Source organism: Cupressus sempervirens, chromosome 3 (assembly GCF_028749045.1).
Source record: "Cupressus sempervirens isolate cs-2001-9-10 chromosome 3, ASM2874904v1, whole genome shotgun sequence".
NCBI classification, from domain to species: Eukaryota; Viridiplantae; Streptophyta; class Pinopsida; order Cupressales; family Cupressaceae; genus Cupressus; species Cupressus sempervirens.
In genome coordinates, this window is record NC_143120.1 from 385909905 (window position 1) to 385929897 (window position 19993).

General features: G+C 36.9%; 3 protein-coding genes across 9 annotated transcripts in view; 2 read left to right on the plus strand and 1 right to left on the minus strand.

Annotated features, from left to right (window-relative positions):
- Window positions 1-19993, minus strand: part of EMB3142 (nuclear pore complex protein (DUF3414)) — a 314519-nt gene that overhangs the window by 278247 nt on the left and 16279 nt on the right. The gene's annotated exons all lie outside the window — the stretch shown is intronic.
- On the plus strand, window positions 615-2370 carry LOC149566628 (uncharacterized). The gene is made up of 4 exons (XM_089823371.1): window positions 615-837; window positions 1060-1565; window positions 1886-2059; window positions 2168-2370. The coding sequence occupies exons 2-4, from the start codon at window positions 1088-1090 to the stop codon at window positions 2368-2370; spliced, it is 855 nt and encodes a 284-aa protein (XP_089679497.1). The 5' UTR covers window positions 615-837; window positions 1060-1087.
- On the plus strand, window positions 2694-19193 carry LOC149566629 (uncharacterized). Its single transcript, XM_089823372.1, has 3 exons — window positions 2694-2813; window positions 2918-3323; window positions 19069-19193. The coding sequence occupies exons 1-3, from the start codon at window positions 2694-2696 to the stop codon at window positions 19191-19193; spliced, it is 651 nt and encodes a 216-aa protein (XP_089679498.1).

The window sequence follows — 19993 nt, forward strand, 5'->3', positions numbered from 1 at the left end:
CATTTCATGCCTGCCTACTACCATAATTAAATTTTTTTCTACGTTGGAGTTGTACCTCCATAAACTGCATGAAGAGCACACAAACAATACTGAGAAGCACCGAGACTTCCCGGGAGGTCACCATCCCAGTACTACTCCTGCTTGAGCACGCTTTACTATGGAGTTTTCCCCATGATTAAACCCACTCTACTTGCAACCCTATTTGTAAGACATTCAGCAAGTGTTGTGCCTTATGAACCACTCATTAGAAAGCCCCTTAAGCTCATTTGATATGTCTTATAGATGTCACTCACCAAAAAAAGATTAATCATTACAATAGTCATGCTCACAGATGTGAAGCGACATGACTTCCAAGGAGGTCACCCATCCGAGTACTACTCCATCTCAAGTGTGCTTAACTCATAGTAACGAGAATCGCCCAAAAATCGCCTGAATCGGTGATTCCGCGACCAGATTCATGCTGGGCGATTTTTTTTGCATCGTGAATCGGTATCACCGATTTCTGGGCCATGAATCGCCTAAATCGCCTTTAAAATCGGCCATGAATCGCCCACGGCATGTAAAAAGGGAAGTTGAATTTTTTTTTAAAATCACTTGTTTTTTTCACTTTGTTTTTGACCTATTCTCTTTGTTATAACCCTAAAGGGCCTTCTATTTGTTAAGCATGAGTAGAAGAGAGGAAAAGTGAGAGAGAAGAAGAGAAAAGAAAAGCCATAGGTTTCCAACCGGCAAGAAGGAGGAGCACCAAAGAGATCAGCAGGCCATTTGGGGAGCCCATCAATTGCTTTGGGAGCATTAAGGAGCCAATATCAACACTCCTCAACTCATTTGCAAGAGGTAAGTGCTTATTTTTTTCTTGCATGTTAGTGTATTATGCATTTTTTGTTAAATTTTTAGTGTATTATGTGTTTTTTGTTAAATTTCTATAGTTTTCAAGAATTTTAGTGTAAATCTTGAATGTTCTTTATTTTTACTAAGTTGCAAGCTAGGGTTTGTTGTTTTCTAATTTTTATTAGCTTCAAACTTTGATATTTTACATAAAAAAATTTATTGCAGCAGCCTTTGCTCTCATTTTTCGCAAATTCCAATGGGTAAAAAAGATGAATGTTGGAAATATAATGAAGAGTTTCTTGGAAGAACCAAATATCAAACAAAATGCATGTTTTGTAAAGAAAAAATAACTTCCGGGGGTATTTATAGATTGAGATTCCACATTGCTGCTATACCTGGACATGATGTTACAGTTTGCACTCACCAAACTCCTGAGGCAAAACGCACTTGCTTAATGGCATTAGAAAAAATTGAAAATGACAAAGCAAATAGGAAAATGCAAGTTGAAGGGTTAAGGGGTATTGGCTCCCATGTTCCCGCATCCGCAGCCGCATCCACATCTGCATCTGCATCAGCTTCCGCATCCGTAGGTTGTGTTGGAGAGGGTTCTTCTAGGCCTCCTTTTTATCCTAGTTCTTCTGCTCGTGCTAGTGCTAGTGCTAGTCGATCACGTACTGAGACAGAGTCCCACACCAACCTATTGCAGCCTAGAGTGCGAAAAAACAGAATGGATAGTTACTTTGTGCCCTGCGCTACTCCTGGTTCCCAACCCACGCTTCAAGGCATGGGTTTGAACAAGGAGATTCACGATGCTGCCAAAAAGGAGATATGCAAATTTTGGTACTTTTGCAACATTCCATTTATTGCAGCCAGGTAATTGATTCTTTTTTCTTTGTTTTCTTTAAAGTTAAAATTAAAAGTAAAAGTAAAACTTTAATTATATCTACTTGTTTTATAATTTGAGTCTTTGACATCTAAACTTTTATTTGTGACAGGGCTCCTTATTGGCAGAATATGATAGATGCGGTTGCTATTTGTGGTCTGAGGTTTAAAGCCCCAACTGAGGCTGAGTTGAGCGGATACCTCTTAGATGAGATGGTAGAGGACATGAGGGTTGACCTCGAGGAGAACCGAAAGGAATGGATTGCAAAGGGTTGCACCATCATGACTGATGGTTGGACCGATAGGAGGAATAGAACACTCCTCAATTTTCTTGTATCCTGTGGAGGTGATTGATCATTCTACTTTCCTACATACATTGTAAATTTTGATTTGTTGAATGCTAATTCGTTAATGATCCATTTAATATTATAATTCGTTGTTTTGTTACTTGTAGGATATACCATGTTCATAAAATCCATTGATGCTTCCGCACATGTGAAAAATGCCACATATTTATGTGAGGCTATTGAGGAAGTTATAGCAGAGGTGGGGGAACAAAATGTGATCCAGGTGGTGACGGATAATGCAGCAAATTATGTTGCAGCAGGTAAACTTTTAAGTTTTAACTTTGCAAGTTTTGAAAATAAATTTATTTGAATTTTGAAATTTGAGTTTCTAATTGACTTAAAATTGTTGTAGGTAAACTTTTGATGGAGAGGCACCCCACCATATTTTGGTCCCCTTGTGCGGCACACTACATTGACCTCATGTTGGAGGAAATTGGCAAACTTGAGTTTGTCAAGTCATGTGTGGAAAGGGCCAAAAACATATGCAAATTCATTTATAATCATGCATTTGTCCTTAGCACAATGAGGAAGTACACAAAAGGCAAGGAGTTAGCTCGCCCAGGTATCACGAGGTTTGCCTCGAATTTCATCACCTTGCAGTCCTTGTTGACATCAAGGGATGGATTGAAGAGCATGTTTGTTGTGCAGGAGTGGATTTGCTCTTCCTATGCTACGACCACTGTAGGGTTAGATGTGGCGGATTGCATATTTGATGAGGATGGTTTTTGGAAACTCGCTAGAGAAATCCTTAAGGTAAATTTATTGCAATTTAACATTTAGTATTTTGCTTTTACTTTAAGTTATATTATTTTATATTTAAGTTTTGACTCAATTTTATTGTTTTACTTTATATGTAGGTCACTGAGCCCCTTGTAGATTTGCTACGAACTGCTGATGGGGAGAAGCCCTCTATGGGCTACATTTATGAGGGCATGGATAGGGCCAAGGAGGCCATCAGAGCCCAATATGCAGGAATGCAGGAGAGGTATGGCCCTATTTGGGACATCATCGATAGGAGATGGCAGAATCAGCTCCATCGACCCATCCACGCAGCAGCTTACTATCTGAATCCAGCATTTCGTTTCCATCCTAAGTTCAAGGCGGATGCAGAGGTTCTCACTGGCTTATACATAGTGATTCAGAGATTGAGTAGCGATGAAAATAGCGCTGCTGCGATTGTTGAGCTAGACCAGTTCAACAAAAAGGAGGGGCCACTTTTCTCTGGCAGGATGGCCATAAATGCTCAGACAACACTACAGCCAGGTAAAAATTAAATAATATATTCAATGTTCATGAATCTAGATTCTAAACTTAAAGTTGATTATATAATGCATTAATTTTAGAGTTGTAATTTGTAAATGAGACTAATTGTTTTTGTTTTTTCCTTATTTCAGATGGATGGTGGCAAATGTTTGGGGCCACAACCCCAAACCTTCAAAAAATTGCCATCCGCATTTTGAGTCAGCCAAGCAGCGCTTCTGGATGTGAGCGCAATTGGTCCATGTTCGAGCACATCCACTCGAAGAGGAGAAATAGGTTGACAGTGCAGAGGTTGAATGATCTTGTCTTTGTTCATTACAACCTTCGTCTTAGGATCAGACAGATTTTGGGCGCTGACTCCTCTCCGATCATTCTGGAGGAGATTGATCCAGAATCAGAGTGGATCACAGAGACCGTGGACCTAGTCTTCACTAAGGAAGACCGCGCGTGGGTTGACCAGGTGGATGTAGAGGTTGAGGCTGTGGCCAGGGCAGAGGAGGCAGCTAGAGCACGTTCAGGCATTGGTAGACGCACACGTGCATGCATAGACGCAAGCCCTAGCGACGTTATTCATGAGCCCTTTGCCCATGTAGGGGACATGGCTCGGCGGTCCTCTAGGACCTACCTTACACGCCTTTCTCATAGGCAAACTGGATTCTCAGAGGCTGAGGTTGAGGCTGCAGTAGAGCTAGAGGATGATGATGAGGATGATGAGGCTTGAGCTGGAGCCTTGTTTTTATATTTTGCTTACCCTGTATAGATATTGATAGTGATACTGAATCACTGATAGACATATGTTTCAAACTTTCATGGATCTTCATCTTAGATTTATACATACATTTATGATTTGATGTCTTATAGATCTTCATGATTTCATCTTACTGATTCTATGATTTGAATCATTATGATCATTTGATTTTTATTTACTTCAGCTAGCATACAATTTACATTTTAGTACATAATGATAACATAGTTACGTATGTGATGGATTTTATGTTTCATGTTTATGTGTGTTAGATTCTATTTGATGATGTTATAGTGTTTTTAAGTTATATTCAATAAAGGGTGCATGAAATAAGTCTTAAATTGTTAAAATCTTTACATTTAAAAGGTTTTTTCAAATTTGCCGATTCACCCCCGATTCACGATTCGATTCGGCCGTACCGATTCCAATACGATTCCGATTCACATTACTTTGGCTTAACTACAGAGTTTCCTCCATGGTTAAACCCACTGTGCTTGCAAGCCTATTTGAAAAAACTTCAGAAAGTGGTGTGCCTTACGAACCATTCATGAGAAAGCCCCCTAAGCTCATAAATTGATATGTCTTGTAGATTTCATTCACCAAAAAAGGATTAATTCATTACAATAGTGGCTGCCAACAATTAAAAATATCATGCCTCCTAAACTTTTCAACAACATGATTAAAAGTTGACCCTGACTTGAATCAATATTTACTTCATCACTCTCAATTCCCTAATTAGAGGTTAATAGTGTTTCTTGAGTAAAATCTACGAGTTTGAAGAAACAAAAATATAACCCCTGACATCACTGAAAAAATATTCTACAATCTCCCCCTGGGTCATTGATGACAACTCCATCTGAAACCAAACTGAAATAAAGAAGTTCCGAAACAATACTACTCCCCCTGACTTACTCCTCCCCCTTTGACAACAATGACTGATACTAACTTGAAAAACTGTAATGGGGCTAATAGAATATGACAATGAATACTCCCTCTATGCAAAACAACAATTCAAAGATGGAGTATAACCACTCCCAACTTCTTCCTTGTATGCCAAATTCAAGTTTCATCCACATGACTTAAAATGCACTTTTTACTTTTGATATTATCAAAAATACTCAAAACTTAGCAGCCCAATTTGCATCAGCAATATGTTTACCATCTTTGGTAATTTCACAACAATCTGAATTGACCCACACTTAACAAATTGTTTTTCAGACTTTCTACATATAAAACATTCTCAACTTTAGCCTCAATGTCATCTGAAACAAGTGTATCTTTACCTTTCATTTTTACAGATGTATCACTGCCAAATATTACCTTAACTCCATTAGTCCTCTTGAGATTAAGAAACTTGCTCGTCTACAGTCATTTGCCTAGAACAACCACTATCTATATACCATATGTCCTTTTTTGAAAGAAATGCTATTTGCACAACCAAGGATCCCTCTAAAACTACTTTCTCCTTCTTCTTGGAAATCTAAGTAAACCCTTTTGTTTTGTCCTCTTTCTCAACCCTCTTTTTTGCATAGAGAAATATGTCATACCACTTCTACAAATGTTTTCCATGTGACCAAAGTTACTGCATTTATAACAAATAATATTGTAATTCCTTGAAGGAGCAAAAGAGTTCCTGCTCATAAGTTTGAAATCATTTCCTTGTAAACATTCTACAGTTGATTATCTTGTGTCTAAACTAATTGCAAGAGAAACAATAACCATGAAAGAAAGAATTATTAGACCTATTCATACATGCTTCTTGAGAGGAGACCTTCACAAATAACCTTTTGAATTTGTTATGGTGAATCCTTTGTGCCATTGACATTATTCTTATGTTGTTTTCTATGGTAGATTAGAAATTTGACTTTCTTCAAGACCAACTCCACCTTTATTAATAAACGATTTTTGTGAACCAACGACATTGTCCAAGGACATGAAATCTTTTTGATGTATCTTCTCATCATTCAACTGTGTGAAATGTTTATCTTACTTTGTAAGTGAAAATATTTCAGCACCAAGCCTTTCACAATTTTCTTCCTCGATCTTAAGTTGTTTTACTACTTTTATTACCTTTACTTCTTCAACCTAAATCTCTGTATCAACAATCAAAGAGCATTGGCTTCCCTACCTCGTGGTCGCGCCACATCATTTACCCGATTCACAAGGTCAAGTTGATTTTGGATCCCAACAATTATAGGATCATCATGATTGAGCACACCTTTGCCAAGCTTTATGCCACTGTGTTGAATACCATTTTATACAAGGAGCTTGAATGGCGTTAGTGTCAGGCTAGGGGTCAAGTTGGTTTTTGGTCCGACTTCCAGACCATGGATCACATTCTAACTTTTTAGACTATCATTGAGGAGGCTCAACACCCCTCTACCAAAGTCTACTGCTACTTTATGGACTTTTGCAAGTCGTTTGACTCAATCCCCCATACAGCTCTCTTTCAGAGACTCGAAGATATCAAGATCCTCAAGATTCTTTTGACTGTTATTATGAGACTAAGAGTGTGTAGTGGGCAAATTCAAGACTCCTTAGGGTTCCTTGGATCCTATTCAGAGAACTATTGGGTGAAGCAGGACTGCCCTTTCTCTCCCACCCTTTTTGGCATTTACATCGACAAACTCGAGACCTTCCTTTAGGATTTCTCACTCCACAAGTCGTAATTTTGTTGTTTGTTGATGATGTGGTTCCTATGGCCTCCTCCTCAAATGGTCTCCAATATCTACTTGATGGCTTGTCATCCTTTTGCGACTCAAGACAGCTGGTTGCAAACTTACGTAAAACCTGGGTTATGGTCTTTAACTGCTTGAAGACCTCCCATCTCCAATTTCACTTTCAAGGTGACGAGATCAAGACTACTTCATCATATACTTGTTTGGGGTTAAATTCTCTAGGCCCCTCTTTACCATGAGACCTATCATGCAGCTTTGGGTTATCAAGGGTTTTGATTCCCTTGTTGTTTTGGAGAGAGAGTGCTTCAGACACCACTTTCAAGACACCATGTCCAAGATGTCTGTTTTTGACTCCCTTGTCAGACCAGTCGTACTCTATGGCCCTATGGGTTGGGGGCCTCTGTTCTAAAGTCGGATTAGACTTCAATCGAGCAGATCCAAATCCTACTTCTTTGGCACATCCTCAAAATGGCATCGGTCAATCCCTCACAAAGTTATTTTGGCCAAGTTTAGTGCTCATCCTTTCAAGCTTAGAGCCATCTTTGATCTATTTTGGTTCCTTCACAGATTCTTCTAAGGGACATCATAGATACTCTTACCTTGCCTATTGCAGCTCTCAGGTGATCACAAGCACTGATTATGTTACATCCCAAATTTTGACCCAATTTAAAATGTTCATATAGCCGTTGAGATTTCACATGAAGTCAGTTAATAGTTAAAATTTGTTATGATCATGTGAAATGGTAAGATGGTTAATCGTTATAATTTCATATGAAAATGACATGTTAGTTAATCCTTATGATGTTATTATATGATTATCTTAAAATCTAAGAAAGTTGGTTATTCATCATGGGTAGTAGAATGGTGGTTAGCCGTTATGATGGTTTGTGAATAGTAACTTGTTATGGTAAACTATTATTATATTGAGGAAAATGTATAATCATGGAGAATTCCTTGCAGGAGCACGTCAAAGGGGTGGAAGCATTGTTAAAAAAGAATCGGGCATGGGGCACCACCATTACTAGGCAAATAGGTATGAACCTTGAATCACCATGGCTAAGGGTAAACAACTAGGCAAGCAAGAGTGTATGTTGGACTATACCATGAGCTACTTGGTCAAACATATAAAATATATAGCTATCATTATCAAAATTCACATTCAAAACCATTACCTTTGTTGTTCTATGACGGCGTCTCCATTTTTTCTTCACCGTCTATATATATAAACGCATATATGTATATAAATGTATGATGTCACCACAATATTAAATCTCTAGTTTGTCTCTAGTAACACATGTATAAATATATATACATGCATATATATCAAGAGGATATAAGATTAGAATAAATCATAATCCTCCAAATTATGCACGTATATAGATATGTGTATTTTAATAGGTATGACCTTGGACATAATAATAGTATGATGACATCATGTTGAAAATTATATATATATATATATATATATATATATATATATATATATAAAAAAATTTGGTTTTCTCTTCTTTTAATAACTCTTCTAAGGAGCCATTTGATATTTGTTTTTAAATTATAAGTCTCTATGAGACGTTGAGTACACTTGGCACCTCTTTTCATATTTTTGAATCGGTGAACCAAGAAACCGATGATCTTGTTTTAATTGCCACCTTGGGCTGCGGCTTAAGTTTAAGTCTTCTCTCTTTGCCAAGAAATATATACGACTCCATTCTTCTTTCCATTGGGCTCTTTCTTTCCATCCCGCTCCTTTCTATTCGTTTTTCTTTCTTTTCACTCAATTCCCATTACTACATGTGAAACTGAGCATTGCTGTCGTATGGGTTCTCTGTATCAGACATCCGCTTCGGCATTATATTGTTCAAAACATTGTGAGTCGGCCAGTCGGGACTACCTAAGTCATATTATCATTTATCAAAATTATGTAGATACCTCTGCTCTTATCTTATATACATGTTAAAAAATCGATGCAAGTATTGGTTTAAATATGCCAATGTATTTCATCAAAGAATATCTATGATACAAATCGATTAATAATGTTCAATTCATTACGGCCAAACTTTCTTATTTTATTCAATATCTATGGCAAACTATTTTGTATCAAAATCAGATCAAATATGTAATTTGTGTCTCTTATCTTTGAACAGTTTGTCCTTTACTTTTGATGATACAAATTTCTAATTAAACAAGAGTGAGGTCTTTGAGTTACAAAGACGGCTTAACACCAGTAATGAATTATAATCTTTGCATCAGCTGAGCATCAACAATGAACTGCCAATGGAAGGATACCATTAATGATCAAATACCAAGGACTCACGCTGGCTAGATGGCCAATGAAAGAGGGTTAAGAGGTGGAAGAAATCCCTACAAAAAGGAAGAATAAAAATCAGAACTATTAAAAATTATATAACATATAATTAAACTCTAAAGAACGTCCAAGTAAGCTCATGCTTGTCCAATATGTACCATGTTGCCAAGTCGAATGGTGGAATTACGAACCAGAATGCTCAGTGGCTGGACAAGGTGTTCCAAGTCTATTCTGGGTAGAAAGGGCCTTTCTCAAATGAGATTATGTGGGGATATTTTGAGGGTCCGCAGTTGGGAGGTTAAGCCCCTGACAATGTTTCCCCTCTCCACAAGATGCCAAGACATGCACCAAACAAAGATGAGTTATGGATTCAAACATTTGCTAGTAACAGGTATTTTACTTTTATGATGTTTTTGCAAATAGAAGACATGATAGATTGATTTATATCATTGAATCAGTTAATTCCTTTGATGAGAGCATTTTTTCTCGTCGATGTAATTAATAACCAATTAGATCAATTGATCTTCCAACCGAACATGAAGTATATCTATATGCAAAAGATAGGTTTATCTGATAGATTGTTATTTATGTCTTTCATTTATGTGAATTATGAAAATGAACGTAACTTCTAATTGTATGTTATTGCCATAGTTAGCAATAGAAAGAAAGGGAACGATACAGTAGTATTTGATGCCCGAAATGATACAGTGGTATTTGATGCCCTAAATGATACAGTGGTATTTGACGCCCTAAATGATAGAGTGGTATTTGATGCCCTAAATGATACAATGGTATTTGATGCCCTAAACGATACAATGGTATTTGACACCCTAAATGATACAGTATTATTTGACGCCCTAAATGATACTGTGGTATTTGATGCCCTAAATGATACGATGGTATTTGATGGTATTTGTTATTACGATAAAGTGGTATACCTATTTGTTCACCAAGTGGTATGTATGGACTAACCTGGGTTTTACAGAAGCATCCCTAGACGAATTTCAATTTTGACTTCTATGGTATGAAGATTTTAAATTCCTTATTAAATTCATTGATTGTGTCTTTAATTGTTAGTTATGAAATCTTCGTTTAACTGATTGTAACCATTAATCTCATTCACATGATATAACTGATATAATTGTTTTCCTATATGCAAAGTAATAACAGTATTTCTTTGATATGCTAGTTGTTAGTTAAGACTCGGGAAAAGTAGTTGTTACAGATTACGCTAGTGGAGCTTGTTGCTTGTACACTCAAGTCGCTACTTCACTGAGCTTTGTAGGTATTGTTAAGAATCGTCCTCCCACCTTCGAGTTCTCTCTAAATGCTCCCACTTATCTCCTCCCCTCCCGGCAAGAGTTGAATGAGCATAACAGACTCAACATTAATAGATAGTATATCCACACAACTTGAAGTATCCCTCCAAGGGGGGCTTCGTCCGAGGATGGACTTTTATGTTGAGCACTTTTTGGATCTCTAGAGCGAGATTATTGTACTCCCCTTGTACCTTGTCCGTAGTTGGAGTCACACCCTATAATTCTCCTTGGGTTCTTTCAAAGTGGGCTCCCACAGACTACATATTCAAATGGATCATCATATTGACAACGCTGCCTATATCTGTTGTCTTTGCCCCTTGGGAGAGGTGGACACTAAGATGCACTTTAGTGTCCCATGCCCCATTTACTGTAAGATCAAGGGGAGATTCCATTGCCTGTCCTACGAGTGCAAATCCCTCTCATCTTTATTCAAATATACTCGTGGGATTTTCACACCAACGCCCCATTGCAAATGGGGCCCCCCTCTTTTTTTCTTTAGCAAGTAGAAGTCATTGTCTTAGGTGGTTTTACTTGGCAACATTTTATAATCTCCATGTCCAAGGATGAGTTTGAGCAATTTTGGCTTGCTAGGAAGTAATATTTGTCAAGGGTTTGTGTGAGGGTTTTGATGGCCCTTTGAGGTATTTTCATAGCCTAAGTTCTAGTGGAAGGGTAGAGGTTTAGTCTAAGTGAGAAAGGTTTACATGCTTGAGAGATGACCTTATACCAAGAGATGATTAAGTATTTGTTGTTTCTCCTTGAAACATTAAGTATTTGATTTTTGCATGTTGTAGTGGAACAAAACTCACATCAACAAAAATTGGCACTAGGAGGGTGAGTTAAATTAATTATTGGAACAACTTAGAAGATCACAACCCTGCTAACCTGCATGCTCTCCATCATCAAGCCAACAAAAATTGGCACTAGAAGGAGGGCATAAACAAAGTTCATTCATGGAATTATCAACAAATGTGAGTTTTCAAGTATATAAGGTGATTTGACTCATTTTGCCGCATCAGGGCAATGAAGGGTAGATTGCAAAACAAATCATGAAGAATTTCATTGTTTGATTTTCCAATTAAGGGTGGGCTTAGCATTACAAGGAAGAATTCCATTTTCACAAGTGTATGATCCTATGATAGTTGTTAACTCAGAAGCAAAGTTCCTTGAGTTCAAAGAAGATACCAATATGAAACCGAGAAGTGGATATGGAGAAAATACTTGGTGCAGTTTGTATAACCTTTCACATTCAAAATTTGCTTGCCCATCTTGTCAAGGTACCATTGACTTGATCAAATTTTAAATCGGTTAGTATGAGGAGATATTCGTGGGGGGTGAAAGAGATTTCTTCCAGCTCCCAAGTTGGATGTCAAAGGAATGTTCATCAATCAAGTTGGGAACTAAAGGTTAAAGAAAGAAATCAGTTACATCAAGGAGGCATGGATGAGCATACTGACAATGATAATCAAAAGGAAAAACTTAAATGCATCACGTCACAAGGTGTTGAAAAGAAAATCAAGGACGCAATTAGTTTCAACCAAGGAAGAGGAGATGTAAAAGACAAAGACCAACATCATAAAGAACAAGAAGAAGATCACCACAAGTTTGAAGTAGTCATTGGACTTTCCCTTATGCTAAAAATTTGAATTCTTGAGGATGATATGAAAGAAAATTCACGTACTCTTGAAAAGGAAGGCAGTCAAGTGGACAAGTTGAAGGAGGAATTACCCAATATCACATGAGAATCTAAATCGAAGAACAATTTCACAGAGCATTTCAAGGCGTCATCAACACCAAGTTCTTTGGGGGGGGGGTGCTGCTAAACGAAATCATAAAAATGTTGATTTATTGCCAAATGCATTTCAATATGATCAAGTTACTATAAGTGGCATAATTCACCATCAACTTCAACCTCCAAAGATCTTGCCACTTGATATTGAATTTGATGATGAATTTATGAAGATGTTGGTTGGTCTTCCTTTTAGTCGCGAGCATGCTATTTTTTATGAGATTCCACAGAGAGAACTGCAAGATGTTCCTAAAGAGAAATCTACATGCAATGCTATGGGGGAAGACTATGATGAACAATTTGGGTTCATGTCACAATTAGATATTGCATTCAAACGACTTGGGAAGATACTTGAAGGAGACCTCATCAAGGAACCCTTATTTTTGAGGATGCACTTAGAAATGCACAAAATGATGTATGGTTCATGCTATATAAGGACAAGCCGCATAAAGCAGTATTCCAAGGGCTTGATCTAAAAGAATAATCCTACCTTGACCACCCATGAGATTGATGTTGACGCCAGAGAGGGAATCCACCACCAACTACAACCTCCTAAAGTTATGGTTGATTGACAATGACTTCAACATGAATTATAACTCGAGACACACCAGGTTATTTCTTTCCTTGCTTCTAATATTGAAAATTGTGAAAGTTACTATTTTGATTATGGAGGTTTTGGAAAGAAAACTTGCATTTGGACTGACCATGGACCACATAAATTGCCTCTACTATTAATCTTGCACAATAATTTTCCTAAGTTTAAAAATGGGGTAGTAGATTTTTTTTTGGAGTACAAGGATAAAAATACCAAGCTAGAAACCCCTACCCAAGCCTTGCTACTCTTAAACATCTTGAGAAACCTTGTCAGATCAAGTGTATATATAAGTTTGGTCTATGTCATCCCTCCAAGATTCTTGTACACAGTTAGAATGGGTTCATCTTAAACCACTTGGTTCAAGAGGTTTAGAGTAGGTTTCCTTTCTGTTGGTTAGAATAGTTGCTTTCTTGTCAAGTCGGGAAGTTAATTTTCCCCAAGTCATTTGACTTCAGATTTCTTTGAATGGTTTGGTTAGTTGCTTAGCTTAGTTTGTGTTAGAGAGTGAGTCTGTAGGTTTGCCTTGAGTTATTTGACCCAAGTAGTTTAGTATTTGTTTCCTTTAGTTGTCTAGACTCTTTTGGTTTAGTTGCATGCTTAGTTGTTTAGCTAGAGAGATTCAAATTTGTGAGAAAGGTGGCATCTTAGACAATAGACTCTGGTATATCTCCCATTGGATTTGCTCAATATATTTCCTGAATATCTCTTTGTCAAGTTCCTTGAATTGGAGATTGGATTCCTAATGGATTTATCTTTCAAAAGGAATCGTATTAAACTTGGATTGAATTCATTCATTGGGTCTGAGGCATCCAAGTCTTTCGGTTACAACATTTTACTCACTTAATTGCTCTGAGTTCTTTGAGATATCTCGAGGTGAACTATTGGAATTAGTAGAAATCATACACCTGCTTCAGCACCACTATGGTTTTCAAAACCCTATATGAGATTCACTGCTCGTAAGCTAAACAAAATAGTTGAACAAAGATTTAAAAAAACAATACCAAAAGAAGAAAAGGAAGTAGAAAAAAAATGAAATGGTTTAGCTCTAGGTGTGTGAATATTTCTATCGGTGCTACTAAGTAAGATCACTAATGGTAGAGCAACGTTCGTGGTTGACTGCAACGATAACCTCATCAGGGCTATGGATGCCTGACTAACAACGAGGCTCTATCCAGGATGTTTTTGAAGTGAGGATATCAAAATAGCCAAGTCCAATTGATCTGAGAGGCTTTCTAGGTTCCACGCACATGTGCAATTGAGGATGAAGGTGCTTAGCCTAATTTCATGGTTTCTTCCATTTTGAGAACATTTCCTAGTTGTTTAATAGGTGGAAGTGGATTTGATCAAAGGTGCTTGATACTTCACAAGTTTTATCCTTGAAATGCTAAGGAACATTTGTTTAGGTGGGTGTTAGATGTTGTGGTATTTTCACACCATCACCTCGTTGTAAATGGGACCCCTCTCTATTTTGCTTTAGCAAGGAGTCATTGTCTTAGGTGGTTTTAGTTGACAAAACTTTAAAATCTCCAAGTCCGAGGGTGAATTTGAGCAATTTTGGCTTACTGGGAAGTAATATTTGTCTAGGGTTTGCATGAGGGTTTTGATGTCTTTTTGAGGCATTTTCATAGTGTAAGTTCTAATGGAGGGGTAGAGTTTTAGTCTAAGTGAGAAAGGTTTACACGCTTGAGAGATAACCATATATCAAGAGAGGATTGATTTTTTGGTGTTTCTCTTTGAAACATTAAGTATTTGATTCTATGTGTTGTAGCGGAACAAAACTCACATCAACATTACCGACCAGCAATGCTTTGCTCTTTATCTCCAGGAGGCCATGCACTAGGATCACACCCTGCAACTCTAATTCCTGTCGAGATAGGTTTTGAATCAGCTTATCACCTCCTCCTTCACGTCCACATCTCTAACCAAGGGCTTGAAGAGGTCGCTTGGCCCGCCTGGCTCAGGATACACCAAGTTTGTGAGGCCTCGTAGGAGCTACTCTTGGTTACAACACCCCACCTCTCGGTTTCTCTAAGATGGTATGGGGCCCACCCTCGCCCTAGACCTTATTCTTTCATCTCGAACTACTTTCCTCAACTAGGGAGCCTTATTTTCATCTGGTTTTGTTTTTCGAGTCTGTTGATTGGTACTTTCTTGTTTGTTCTTTCCCCGAGCACTGTTTGGTGTCTCGTTGTTGGTTGTGGCCATGTTGTAAGTTTTCCAATCCCTTGGACCCACTTTATGGTCTCTTATTGGACATTAATAAATTTATCTTAAGTCTCTTGATTTCATTTAAAGCACTTATTAGCTCCGCTTCAAGATCTACTTCTCCTTCTTCATCATCGATATAATCTTCAAGAGAACCCATGGGTGCGATCAAGATCAAACCCCAAGCATTTAAGATTTTTTTTCCAAGCATACCCTACTTCAATGCCAAATGAAGAGATACCAATTGAAGAGCACACAAAAACACTGAGGGGGGTTGAACTCGTATTTTAAAACTTTACAAAATAGGAAACCGCATAAAACATAGAGAGCAAACATCAAGAAACAAATTACCAAATTTCAAGAAGAAAACCCTTTAAGGTTGTATTCCACGGGGACACGTACCCTGCATTTTTGAGCTCGTACTCATCCCGAGGACAATACGGGGATGTGGGGATGAACTTTTTCTATCCCCTCAGCCATCCCTTTTTTTCCAAATTTGGAAACGTCCCCAAAACTGCACAAAAAATACACGAAACTCGAGGACGACTTTGTCGTCCCTCATCTGTCCCAAGTATTGTTTGTTGTCCCCTTTTCCCTAGTCAAACAAGTAATGTCAAAACACAAAAAAAAAAAAAAAAAAAATTTAATTTTTGCAGTTTACATGGTCGCCATGTGGTGTTAAAGACATACTAAAAAGATGCAAACCCTATTTGGTCCATTAAAACACTAAGGACCCGTTTGGTTCCAGGCATAGGAATGGAGAATAGGAATGCAATAATGGGAATAGAAATGGCTATTCCAATAACAGCTATTTTTTGGAATGGGTATAAGCTCATTTTAGAGGCAAAATGCGAATATGTATTCATATTCCCTATTCCAATTGACAAACCAAACGGAAAATAGAAAATGTATTCAAAATTTTCTATTCCTATTCCAACAACCAAACGGGCCCTAAAACACTAACTCTTCTGCTCATTTTTAAATTTGTCATACTTGCTAAGAGGAAGAGAACAAACATAAAGCAGTAGCAATAGTGAGGAAAGATTGCATTTTGAACTTGCAAGAGGACATTTGAACATTATATTTCTTCATTCCATGTATGTATTTCATTTTCCTTTTGTTTGTCTCAAACCTTGTTGCCATTTTTTCATTTAGAGATGGCATTTTGAATGAAGCATTGAAATCTTTATTTTCCCAATAACTTACTGCATTATTTTACATTGCAAAATCTCAAAACATGAGCATTCGTGAGAGTGAAAGAAGTAGTGACAGCATGGATGTTTCTATACAAGAATCTTAAGACATCAAAAAGACTAAAAAAGACCTAATTCTAGGGCAGCCATAGGGAGGTCTTCAGCTGATGTGGATGTTACTGTAGAAGATGCAGCAACCTCTAATCCGTTTGAGTTCCCTTGCCAAATCTTCAAACAATATGCCAAAGGCCCATTCAATCCTAAGAAACCTTCAATACAATTTGCTACAAGAGTAGGCAAGAATAAGAAAAGAAAATTTGGGGGGTTGTAGGAAATGGGAGTGTCATATATGTTATGAACATTATTTTGTGAGCTACACTGGAGTGTATGTCATTTTTTAACGATAGGTGGGCAAGGGGTAAAAGGTTGCACAAAAATTGCACAAGAAGAAAAGCTTGAGGCCACTAGGTTGCATAGGGAGGGGTGGCATTGAAATCAAGGGTTTCAAAAGAGAATGTTCAAGCTAATATGCCTATGACTAGCACAACCATAGTCACAACCACACCCACTCCCACAACTGGTAAAGGCAAGTGAAAGAAGAACAAAAGAGAAACAAATGTGGCTGATAAAAGTAGAAGAGAAAGTTGAAGAGTCTATTGCTAGATTTCTTTGTGCTCGTGATATACCATTACATATTTCACATTCCTCATTCTTTAAACTAATGTGCAAAGATATATATATATATATATATTCCCTCATTTGTACCACCTAGAGAGACAAAATTAGCACCATTATCCTTGATAAAGAGTATTCAAAAGTAAGCATTTTGATGGAGGATACAAGAAATACATAGATGCAAGATGAATGCTCTATCATCATGAATGCATGGACCGATATCAAACATCAACGACACATTAATCTTATTGTCACTAGCACAGCAAGCTCTTATTTTCTTAGATTTATTGATTTTTCAGGGAAAATGAAGGACGCATCATTCCAATTTCAGATTTTGAAGGATGCTATAGAAGAGGTTGGACCTTCAAATGTTGTCCAAGCAATCACTAATTTAGCTTGGGTGTGTAAATCAGCTGAATTCATAGAAGAGAGCACTTATAGACACATTTATTGGACACCATGTTTTGTACATGCAGTGAATAACACCTATAAGGACATTGCAAAAATTGATTGAATATAGGCTATCGTGTCTAAGACTAGAGATGTGCAAATGTTTATTTTTTATTATCATACATCTCTTGCATTATTTAGGACATTTGCTAAGAAAGAATTCCTCAAGCCCATGGAGACTAGATATGCTAGCTACTTCATTTTATTGGAAAGAATGCTTGAGGTCGAAGAGGCCTTACAATCCATAGTGGTCAATGCAGAGTGTAATAGATGACATGAATGAAGCGCACCAAATGTAAGATGTGTGAAACATATAATCGTAGAAGATAACTGGTGGACCACAACGAGCTAAGAAACATAAATAAACGTAATTGCTGATTTAATAAAATAATTTCTGATTTTAGCATTTACTGATATTATTATTTAATAATTAAGAGATTTTAAAATTTATGATGTTTCTCACTTGTAACTTGTTAGCGTTTAAAGATACATTTGTTGATATTTTATAGCTTCAGTCGGATATGACAAAACATGGAGAAGATATATATATATATATATATATATATATATATATATATATATATATATAATGTACATAACTTCATGTGTGTGTGTGTATTTGTTGATATTTTATAGCTTCAGTCGGATATGACAAAACATGGAGAAGATATATATATATATATATATATATATATATAATGTACATAACTTCATGTGTGTGTGTGTGTGTCATATATATTTAATAAGAGATTTAACTATACATATATGTGTGTGTGTCATATATATTTAATTAGAGATTTAACTATACATTGTGTGCATAATATATATATATATATATAATCACATGATATGTTCTGAAACAACACACTTATGATAGGGCACATCTCTTGAAGAGACATGACCCATTGAATCATATATATTATTCTCATCGGGCTGCTCTTAGAACATATTTGAAAACACTGCAATACTATTATAAGTAGCAGCCTTCTCTATCTTGCCACATTTGATCTACAATCCTCAACATGATATCAAAACCAAATTCCTTGTAGGATTTGTGAGATTTATGAACAATTAAAAAGGATTTAAAGAAGAGTTAACCAGTGATGAATCCAATTCAAGAGCAAACACTTCAGCACTAGCATGAAAAGTCCTAATCTTAATGCAGGTTGATGCATAACCACAATCATCAAGGTGGAGGTCCTGAATATTACGTCTCCTATGAGTTGAAGAATTTGGATGTCCATTGAGGGGGGAAACTCATCCTTCCATTACCAGTGATTTCTAGCCCGTTCCCATCAATTAATAGATCAGTCCTAAGATTTGAACCAGGGGGTTCAAACTCTCTATTTATGCAAATCACAGGTATGAGTGTGAAGTCTCTTGTATATCATACTTAATGTTGACATAGGGATAACCTTGATGCGATGTCTCTAAATGTTTGCTACAAGATCAGGCTACCTGTGGCTGTGTGTCAGCTCCAGATGTGTGTGCTCTCGATTTGGATTAGATCAGGCTTGGATTGCAGCACAGATGAGATCAAATGGTACTTGCAAATGTGTCAAAGTTGGTTCTTCCAATGTCAGGTGCATTGAAGTCACTGAGCACCCAACAGGTGTCGCTGACTTGGATCAATCATGATGCAAGTTGAGCCGCTATTAATGATGGCAACTTGTCCTCAGGGATCGAGTGTTTGAGCATCCTCGTCAATCAAAGGAAGCTCAACTCGACAACATAATTCGATCATGTCTAGTACATTTTACTTCATAAGTATAGATCCATTGCTATCTGTCTCAGCCTTGATTCAAGAGAGTTTTGACCAGAAACGACTTTTTGTTGGGGCATTCAAAGAAGAAAGATTCACAGCACAGGAGAAGGATGGGCACACAATGGGAAGAAGCATGTGGTTGGTAGAAGTTTAGGCAAGTCGAAGCTTCATACAATATAGGATCGAGCGGACTAAGAAGAACATGCCATCATGGGAACTTAGGTTATTTTTACATAATTATCAACCTTTTTCCAGTTTTATAAAGAAGTATTATCCAAGCTTTGATCCTTTCTTTCCTTGAGAAAATATCTATATCCCATATGCTTAGATTAAACATAACAAACATTGACCAAAAGAAAAATAAGCTCAGGTGGTATTGAATTAATGGGAATGAATATTAAAGGCAGCCAACAGATTTAAAAGAGGAAAAAGGAGCCCTTCACAAGGGCAAAATAAAACCATACATAAATATGTCAAGCACTAGAAACGGGGATAATAGCTTGGCTTAGGTCGTAAGTACATAAAGAACTAAAATATGAAGGAATCTGAATACAAAGGGAATCTTCATAAAGTGAGTGCATAGGACATTAGAACATAAAGTCGTCCTTAACAAGGAAAAGAAATTTTAGGAGAGTAAACCATATCAAGCCACTCTTATGTATGACTGCCACAAGGACTAGGGGGTCCCACTACGAAAGGAAAGGTAAATACAATGAGGTTCATTTTAATATTATGAATTACTATTAAGTGTTTATTTCCTATAAATATAAGTGAATAGATTGGGGAAATTGATTACCTTGGATTATTATATGTGGAATTAATGAGCAAATAATATGTCCAAAACATAGATTAACGTATATATATATAGAAGATTGAATATATGCATATATGTTCAAAGTATATTTTTATCTATATTTTATGCATATATGATCTTATATTATGATGCAGAATTAT